The 10,616-nt window shown below is 33.7% G+C and overlaps 1 protein-coding gene across 4 annotated transcripts in view; it reads right to left on the bottom strand.

Moving 5' to 3' along the window:
• Positions 1 to 6,827: 6,827 nt before the first annotated feature.
• Positions 6,828 to 10,616, bottom strand: part of FBXW7 (F-box and WD repeat domain containing 7) — a 121,190-nt gene continuing 117,401 nt past the window's right edge. For all 4 annotated transcript variants that reach the window (XM_026698147.2, XM_087936035.1, XM_026698149.2 and 1 more), the window contains one exon: positions 6,828 to 8,648. In XM_026698147.2, the coding sequence (XP_026553932.1) occupies positions 8,380 to 8,648 (269 nt within the window). In that variant the 3' untranslated portion in view covers positions 6,828 to 8,379. The remainder of the gene's footprint in view (positions 8,649 to 10,616) is intronic.

The following is a 10,616-nucleotide window of genomic DNA, read 5'->3' as shown; positions in this document are numbered from 1 at the left end:
ATTCCACTTGACTGGAATGTATTAATTGCTACTTAGTTTTCGAGTCCAATTGAAATTGTTGGTTTTGAAGCTTTGAATAGATAGGATATGAAGAGGATATTTACTTGAATAGGCCCTATTTCTTGCTTGATTGATGAGAGATTTTTCTTCTAGGCACTGTCACCTAAAAGATCCAATGTTTGAAAAGGAAATTAATTTTCCTTACAAAGTACTTTTACTTTTGTAATATCCTTACCATACATCTTGCCTGGTATCTTCACAACAACATATCTAGAAGGAAGGAAAAAAGCTTTCATCCCTTGGCAGACTCGTCTTAGTTAACAATTATCAGCTTTTAAAGTTGCATTTAAAGTAATACTCATTTTAAGGTTCTCAATTCTCTCCTAACCTAGCCCACTTGCTTTTGTTTTCATCTTTGCAACAGTTACAAGGGATTTGCCAACCAAATATTACCCAAATAAGTAAATAAATAATAGCAATAGCAATAGCACTTAGATTTACAGCCCTCTCTAAGCATCAGTATATTGCTCCCACAGTCTGGGTCCTCATTTTACCAACCTAGGAAGGATGGAAGGCTGAGTCAACCTTGAGCCTGGTGAGATAAACAAAAGCAAGCTTTGCATAATATCAATGTGAAAAATTGCATTATTTTTTTATAATGTGTCCTCTCTATTGTACACTTTTTAACTCTTCCATTTAAGTTATATTAATATAGTCATCCTTCAGCTGCCAAATCAGAACAGATATTGGAAAAACCCAAGTAGGAAATGCTAATTCTTTTGCCTAGATCAAGTGTATCATAACTCCTTATTTAACTATTGGAAGGCAGTTAATTTTCAGGTTTTCTTACCAAACCTCCCAAGTGTATTCTATGTACAACTAATGGTATCCATATACAAGCATTGTTATCTAGCAATTCAATTATAAGTTCAGACTTAAACAAGAACCCAAATATCATCAAAGATGCCTTGAAACTATAACACTTTTTCTACCTGTGTAACTTAATACCGCTATGGAATGTTGGAAGATGTCCAATAATAGTTAAAATTAAGTAGATAGAAAAATTGTTCTTTAAACACATGCTTCAAGAGGGAAGCATTAATGATCTAGGTCAGAGGTCCCCAATTCCCGGTCCAAGGACCACCACCGGTCCACAGCATGCCAGAAAGCAGGCCACGCAAACAACTGAAACCTCATCCATAGGACACAGGCAGCTTATAGTGCCCAAAAGGTTGGGAGCCAATTGATCTAGGTGGTAATTGGCAGGACTCAATCTTTAGAAGCCCTTTGTTATAAACTGGAGGTTTCATTGACAAGTATTACCATGAAGAAGCTCAAGACTCTCTATTCGAATGCAAACTATAGTAAATCAATTATTTTATTAGTTAATTGATTAGTAAAATCACTTATTTGATTTACATCTTGCCTTTCACTCAAGACAACATGTTAGTTTTCCTGAGCTGAGAAGGAAATGACCAACTCAGTCATTCAGTGAACTTCCATAGTGGAAGGTAGAATCTTTCTACTCCTAGTCCAACATTTTAACCATTTCTTCCTTTCCTTTCTTTCTCTCCCTCTTTCTTTCATCTATTCATCTACCTACCTACCTTCCTACTATCTTATTAGTAATACACTAGAAGCTAAAGTTCAATGTAGTCATAAATATTCACTTCAGTGGCTTCCAGTTTTACATTCTTGCCACCCAGAGTCATTTTGAGTAAGGCAGCATATAGATTTAATAAATGATTAGAGTTGGTCACACAGCCAAAGGACCTGGGATAGCATATTTTTAAATAATTTTAAAGGTACTATTACAGAATATAAGCTGTTCCAAAGAAAGTTGCCGTTTGCAGTTGACTGGTGGTAATTTTTGTGTGTACCAGATGTTTTGGCGTTACACCGTCTTGTATTACTATTGGTATTACTATATACTTTTGCTTTATTTTGCCATAGTCATTGTATTTCTATTTGCAGGACTTTATATTTTGTGATTTTCTCACATTCTTTCTCTTCTGCTGTCTCCAGGTATTGCAAAGCCCCACCATTCAGACTTTTTTCTTTCTCATTAACAATGGTGATTTGTGATTTAATGACATAATTGACATAATGTAGATAAAATTGGATGAATTTTGTACTTTACTAGTATCCGCCAACCAAAGATGATGTAGAAGATGCCGTCTAAGAGCTAATTTCAAAATAGCAGTATCAATGAACTTATCTCAACATCTATGCAAGACAGATTATTCCTGTCCTGATCATGTTTATCAAAAATTCAGACATCTTCCAGAGATACTTATCTAGAGATATCCTTACAAACTTCTATAAATAATACCATCTATTTTATTGCTGTTTGGATTAATTTGTATCTTTGTGGTTTAATTGGGAAATTAGGTTGTTTTATTTTTATGCAATTTTATTTATATGTTGGATGTTCGACTGTTAATCTTGTAACCCTCCAAAACTTTCTCAGTTTTGTATGGCAAAAAAGTCAATACATATTTCAAATTGATGTAGTATCTCCACTTCATGGAACATTGGTGGATGGTTAGCTACACGTACTGATATTTATCCAAATTAGATGTTTTATTTATGCAGGAATCTTGAGCTCAGGGAGTGTTGAATATATTGTAAATAGTTACTGCTCAAATTTGAATGCCTTTTGTTGAGAAAAAAGGGCAGACCTAGGAATGGTAAAAAACCATTGATTTTTAGCATCTTCAAACTGAAGTTGCTTAGGCATGATTTTATGCTAATTCAGGGCTCATATATGCAGCTGGAATATAAGCATTTTGGTTTCATTACTTATTAACATATCTGCTCCAATAAAGCCAGCATTCTCAGATCAAACTTTTATGAAGTGAATTAGAGAAATATATTTCCCACTGTGAATAATGCCTCTTCATATATAATTGTAGGGGAAACCTAAATGCTGAGGTTCAGTGATTTAGCCCAATGTGCTAATCATAACAGCTGCCCCCTCCCCAAATGGAGATATTCCCACTATAGCAACATGTGCCCTTAGGGATCATGTCTGGCAAAGATCAGTGGCCTAATGATTCTATGCAGTGAAAAGTGAATAATCAAGAGTATTTGTATTCTGCATTAAATAAGATCAGAGATTTGTGCTTATTAGTTGGTCTCTTATAGACTGATTGACCATGTCATATACTTGAAGTCTGATAAGCAGAAAATGCTAATGTTTGCAAAGGGCCGAATTGGAGTCAGTTTTGTTGCAGGGGTTGCAAGGACTTGTGCAAGCAGTTGCCAGGATTCAACTGACCAGAAGTCACCAAATAAATAAATTAAAATTAAAATTCTGGGCAGCAGAGAATGATAGTTAAAGTGTAGTTGAAAATGAATTAACCTTGTCAAGTACACAAACTGTTTTAAATGACAATTATAAAGGAGGACGACAATCTTTGGGCCCTTTCCCTTAAACAAGGAAGTAATGTGTTTCAAAATCCTAAATATATTTTCTGCCAAGTTAATTTTCACTGAATTATTACCTTAGTTACTATTGAGATTTTTCATGCTTTGAATGAATTGGGAAAATAAAAGGTTTCCGTGTATTGCATGCGACTGACATAAGGAGAGGCACTTTTATATGCTCAATCTCATTTTAAATAGCAAAATTGGTTTTGTCAAAGCAAAATAATTTCATAAGCCATTAACTTATATATCAGTTAGCAGCCCATTAAACAGCAGTTTTAAATTAGCAATATATACCTTCAAAAAACCCTGTGTGTAAAACAATGTGAACAAAGATAAGAATCATGAAGCCACAAAGCTTATAATTATCATACTAATCTGTTCAAACCTTTCAATGACTAAATATAAATATAAAATCTGAATTTCAACCTACAACTGAAATGAATATCAGAAAGATAACAACTGTTTACAGACATATCCAGGAGTTACTGCTTTACTTCAGCTGTTATACAGCCTCCAAACTGTCAGTTTATTCCATGTATATTATGTACTTACTGAAATATCAAACTAACACATGACATGTCAGGTTAAATGCAGAAATCCATATTCAAATATTTTAAAAGGCATATTGTATTTCTGCCCAAGTTCACTGGGAATAAAACTGAAGCAACTTTGAAATAGGAATAAATATAATTTTACCTATCTACTTAGCCAGAAAGATAGTATATTGAATAAAAGACTTTTGAAATTTAAGATTTTCCCCGAATTAAATCTACCTTAGAACTTTTAGTGTAGATCGCAATTTGCAGCACAGAATAGCTTGTGTATATATTGATATAATTAGTTGTGCTTTTAAAGTTGTAGCAACATTTTGGCAGAATCTCATCTTCCATCAATCTCATTTGGCAGAATCTCATCTGCCATTCTGCCAAAACGTTGCTACAACTTTAAAAGCACAACTATAATGACATGGGAAAATACCTGAACAAAGCTGAATACCATACATGTAAGTACCCGTGAAAAAAAAAGAAAATCATATAATTAGTATTTATAGTTAATTTTGGGAAAATCTAATATTGTTATGGAATATTGGCAACAGTGCCTGCTAGGAAACATAATTTATTTTTATAAACTGTTATTGTTTCTTGCTTTTTCAGATTCAAATTCAGTTAAGATTTAATTTTTATTGGGAATAAACTATTGGGAATTTGGAAAGCATAAAATTAGTTTGGTAACTATTATAAGAAGGCTTACATAAAGTATCTAATTGCATTAGGCTAAAGTGAAAATTTTGTTTAATTTTATATTATCAGGAAGGTTGGAATCACAGTGAAATACTGTATTATAACATGCATTTTCCCATCCTTGAGATTTCATTCATTTTCTGCTTCTAGCCCAGGTCTGTCCCTTAAATAATTCTACAAAAATCTCTCTCTCTGTGTATATGCATATAAAAAAACCTGTTGTTAACATTAGTGACTTATTTGAATTTTTGCTTTGTTTCTACTCTTTCTGTTTATTCAATTTCTAATTTCTTTTCTATGATGAAATTGGAAGGAAGAAGACTGCTACAGTAATAGAACAAAATAAAATATTATACCTTATTCCTTTATGCTCACGTGATAAAGTCCAGACAATGGTTAAACAATTTTTCCTAGTGTCTATAGACAGACATTATTTCTAGTTATTTGAGTCCACTTATACTATTTGTAAGCATGTACATGAATATCACAATATCACCCTGGTTATTCCAATTAATGTGTGTGTGTGTGTGCATATAGGGAGGGTTGAAAGAATTTTCAATATTATATTGTAGTGTTTTAATTATCACCTTGATTTAGTGCCACATTCCAACTATTTGCCTTAAGTCTGTAGACATTTCCTCCTATTTCCAAGAATTCCTCATTAGCTTCTTGTAGTACTGGTGGAACCTGTTATACTTCCTAAATATTGTATGAAGATTTTCCCCAAGTGAAAAAAATGGCAAGCTTATGAAACTCTTTATTCATTATATTTCTATTTACTTTATGCTCTTTACCTTATTTTTAATTAAACTGAATATTGATGCACGTTTCTTAATTTCAGATTTTAGTATTTCCTTATTATAATTTTCTAATAACCAGTAACTAGAGAAGCCTGTGGTGTCCATTCTCATGGTAAGGGTCAGCCCACTCAAGTATTAAAAAAAGGAATACTGAAAGATGTCGCCCATTATGAAATGAGAAAGATAGGAATCTGAGAACAGACCTTGGTGGCTCCCGTAGATTCCAAATAGTTTCCTATGAGGAGGAATGTCCCATTATTTCCTGGCTGACTACTAAATTTGCAGAACACTTGCCCTATTTGGTGATAGGACAACTTTTAGTTTGACAGAGATTCTGTAAAGTGTATTTGGCCACTCATTTATTATAAACAACCTTGAGTTGAGCAATAAAAAGTATATCAGAAGTATATCCATTTACATGTAATAAACAAAACCCATTAATAGGGTTATTTTCATCCGTCTGGAATCGTCCAGAATGCAGCTTCAGTTAGTGACCCAAGGTTTTATTCTGCTTATCAAGGGGAAAAAGTTTCTAAGAACCAATTTTCTAATCATGTGAAATTTCTTGTCCCTTTGCTTGCTGCCCCTTTTCTAATCCCCAAAGCCCCCATGTATGATGTTGTATCATCATAGTGGAACAATACCATTCTATTGATTATTGTGCCTTTTTGCAATTTTCTCTACAATATTTCAAGGTTTTAAAATAACTATTCTAGACCTGGTTAAATGTGTAATGAAAATTATTTTATTTCCATTTCTACTTACCTCCAAAATATTTGTTCTTTGCCCAAAGCTGTGTACTACTTTGTTTTCTGGTATTGAGCTACCAATTGTGCTTCCAAGATTTCTTTCTTATTCATTACCAATTTGATTACCAATTATCACGAAAGTAGCTTTTGTACCCACACACATCATTTTACAATGACTAATACTGAACCATATTTGACCTGTCAATATCCTACATTTCCAGTTTACAGACATATTTTTGGTGTTTTTGATTAACCTTTTTTGTTCTAATTGCCTTAGGTAATCATTATGTCAGAAAGCAGAACCATTGTTTAATCCATTTGTAGATCAGGCAGGAACATATATAATACCTTATTTACTTTTACCTAACTTAGGCTGCTTACATTTATAAAATCAAACTGTTGTTCCAATTCCTTCAGAACATGGAATCAAAAATGTTTTTCAGTTGATTCTAACAACCAGGGAAATTAGGATTTTGCTGGAAATCTGAAAAGTCAATTCAAATTTTATATGTTTATCCTATCACACAAGTGGATAAATACTTTTGTAATGTTCCATTCCATCCAAACATGGGAATATTGCAGTATTAAATCATTAGTAGGAAGCCTTTTTAACATGAAAAAAACCACATTTTATTGCACTTAATTTATAAGAAAATAAAATTTCTAAGTGAATCAAATCATAGACACAATCCCTTTAAAGGTTTTTCCTCCATCCTGTCAGGTTGTTACATATCTAAAATTAACAAATTGAAATCTGATTTCTTTAAAAGAAACAGACTATAAATAAACCAAAAAAGGAGGAAAAAAAAAAGATCAGCTAGGATACAGTGTTAAACCACTTTCACAGTTCAACTTGAGTTGTGGCTCTTGGAGAATGAGGCAAATCAATTTGACAGTTGCATTCTTTTTTATGACAACTTTAACAGAAAAACTGAAGCATTTTTGCTTTGTCAGTTACTCACCCAACTGTAACAGCTATTCTCAAATTTTGTAAAACACTATAACTGACCAGCAATTTTGTTTTCACTTTTGAATATTTTTTTAAATATATTGTCAGTTTTGTGTCTGTTTATTCCATTCACCACAGCCCTCACAAAGAAACTTCCCCACAGAACAGGCTGCAAGAGCTTTGTTCTAAGGAATGTATTTTAATTTTTGCCCAGAAAAAAGAAAAAGAAAAAAGAAAATAAGCGTTGCACACACTCTCTTTACTTGCAAGCAAACTTCACTCTAAATTGTCTGAAACTTTTCCATTCACAGCCTCTTAGAGGCACAGTTGGCTCAAGTTTCAGTGGCAAAAAAGTCTCTTCTCTGTAACCAAACTAGAGCAAATTTGGAATTCAGTCTGGGACTAAAACGTCACAGCAGAAAAAAAATAAAAATATTTTTTTTTCCTTTCATTTAGCAGCATAAATAAGTTTGGCCACTGGGAATACAGTACAGGGCTGGGACAACAATCCCATAATTGAAGACCTACTTCTAGCACCAGCATCATATATTAAATCCATCTGAGAAATCTTCAAATCCAGGACAATTTGCCACCTCAGAGTAACTTATGCATTGAAGAACATAGATGGAAGCAAGAGTAAAAGAGATCAACGAAGACTAATACTGTGATTGACATTGGCAATGGTTGGCAAAAAAAGCTGTAAAACTGTACAAAACAATTCACAGTAAGTTTAGCTTTTCCACACATAAAGGACTCTGCTTTCCCAGATGGTGTCTTGCTTGAAAGACAATAACTGATAATGGAGATATGAACCTCCTTTCTAGAATAAGGTAGAGTAAAAGAACAGGATTAACAAGAATTGTAACAACTTCTACATCTCAACAAAGCTCAGTGATCATTGAGAGGAAAACAGAAAAGAAATAATTGCACCTGGCTTGATATAGAAAGTCACATTTTGCAAAGCTGGCCCTTTCCAAGGTGAAGTCTTTGATGTAAAGAGAAAAGCAAATGCCTCTTTTGTCAGTTACACTTTTCAATTTTGTTTCTTCTCTTTTGTAGCCTGTAGGTCTTTAGGATCTGTTGCCCCAAGCCAACATCCTGCACCACCAAGGACAAGGGTTTTGTTTTTTGTTTTTCCTTTTTGTAGAGGGAGGGAGAAAGGACAAGAACATCATTTGCATTTCTGGACAAAATAAACTTTTCAAGCTTCACTTTATATCCACATCAAAGTCCAATACCAGCAGCTTGGTTTCCTCAGTCCCATTCCGGCTTCCAACTGCACACACTAGCTTTGTGTTGGAGGCTCTGATCCTCCATACAACACCTCCACTTCCTCCACTTTCCAATGTAACTAGATTTCGGATAAATTCACCCGTTTTTAAGTCCCATAATTTTACAGTCCCATCATCTGAGCTGGTAATTACAAAGTTCTTGTTGAACTGTAAACAGGTCACAGCACTCTGATGCTTGTTGGGACCTAGAGCAAATAAAAATTCAAAATTAAGTTAGCAAGAAAAGTAACATCAGAGTCTACTAAACTAGCCCTCCCCTCCCCCAAAAGCAAATATGACATTTTTCTATAAAGGTAAAGGTTTCCCTTGTCCAGTCATGTCTGACTCTGGGAGGCGGTCTCTGTGTGTGTTTCTTAGCAGAGGGAGGGAGATTAAATTAGTTTAAATCCAAAATACAATTGATGGAGGTAGGTTCTTTCTCCTAGGCAACTCATGACCTCCAGCATAGAAAGCCAGGAGGGATCCAGGCCAAATAGCAGAGCCAGGTTTGGAGAAAACTAGTGCATCTTGGGCAAAGGGGTGTTTATTTACTGCATGGGTGTCAAACCTGATCACGTCACATGACGTATCACAATGTATCACGTCGTTTTTTTGCCTTTGCGCAGATGGGGTGGGTATGGCTTGCATGTGATGCATCCGGCCACAGGCCACCTGCTTGACACCCCTGACTTACTGGATGTGATGTAAAAACTTTTTTCCATATAATTATAATTTATTAAATTGTAATTTATATAGTATTAAAGTTATAGTACTTACACTGGTTTTACTTTAACTGTTTTCTTTGGTTAAAATAAGGAAATTTGGATATATATATATATTTTAAATGCAAAATTTATTTCTTGATGATATTTATCTTTAGATTTTTCTCTGTATTAAAACACTGAGATTATTTTAGACTGGTGAAATGTGCATCTGTCAACAGAATGGACATATGAATGTGTTTTTGAAGATAAGACGTTATTTGGGATATTGTGCATTGGAGATTATCTTTTTTAAAGGTGTAATGGTTCCTCTTTGTCAAGTTAAGTTTGTTTTTTTCAATTTTGTTTATATTATGATGTTGGGACAATTTCATGACTTTTAAATTGATTTTGTTATAGTTGAGAGGTACGTTGTGGAATGTTCCATTTTATATATGTTAATTAATATTGAAATGTTAAGAGCTTTGAATGAATATTTTTGCTGGTAACTGGAATAATTGTTTTATTCAACACTTTAATAAAATTATTTGGAAAAAAATACTGTACAAGTTTTGTTTTGGTCTTATTCTATAAGAAACCCACACCTGACTGAATACAATTAACTGTCTTAAATTGTTGCTGCAGCATTACAAGTGTGATAAGCCACCAAAGGTACTTTCCTTGGAAATTTTAGTCTATTATTTTAAAAAAATCAGTTCCTATAGTAATTGCAGATTTCACTTATGAGGGAGAGTATAAAAAATCAAAAAACTGAAATATGTTTTCTCAGATTATTTTTCTTACAGAATGCTTGCATACAGATATAGTATGATCCAGTCGTTTTAGTTGAGAAGCCAACAATTTTTCATTTTCTTATTCCAAAAAGCTGCTTAAAACTCTTAATGAATGTTCAATTTCAGAGGCATACAAAAAGCCAAGCATCAAGTTGGCAGACCTAAATAGCAACAGCAGAAGCACTTAGACTTATATACCACTTCACAGGGCTTTACAGCCCTCTCTAAGTGGTTTAATAGAGCCAGCATATTCTAACTTAACATAATCTGAGTCCTCATTTTACTGACCTCGGAAGGATGGAAGGCTGAGTCAAACTTGAGCCTGGTGAGATTTGAACTGCCAAATTGTAGGCAGCCGGCAGCCAGCAATAGTAGTCTGCAGTACTGCATTCTAACCATTGTGCCACCATGGCTCTTCAAAACTACTATATAGTTCTGCGTTAGGAATTCTTACATAAATATTTACAGTTTCTTTAGCCTTGCTTTCCAAATTACACAATAAGTTTTTTCCTTTCATGCAGCATATACCCTTATAAAAGCTTTGAAAGCATCCAACAAAACCCTTGGATTGTTTTGACTATTTAAAGAAAAATATCTCAAACATCAAAATCCATGTTGACGATTTAACAGTGAAGCATTAAAATACCACTTTAAGCAAACTGAACACTTATTTCTAAAC

Source organism: Pseudonaja textilis, chromosome 6, assembly GCF_049901715.1.
Source record: "Pseudonaja textilis isolate UNSWEBS1 chromosome 6, rPseTex1.2, whole genome shotgun sequence".
NCBI lineage: Eukaryota > Metazoa > Chordata > Lepidosauria > Squamata > Elapidae > Pseudonaja > Pseudonaja textilis.
The sequence above is the reverse complement of the archived record's forward strand: the minus strand, read 5'-3'. Positions and strand labels throughout refer to the sequence as shown.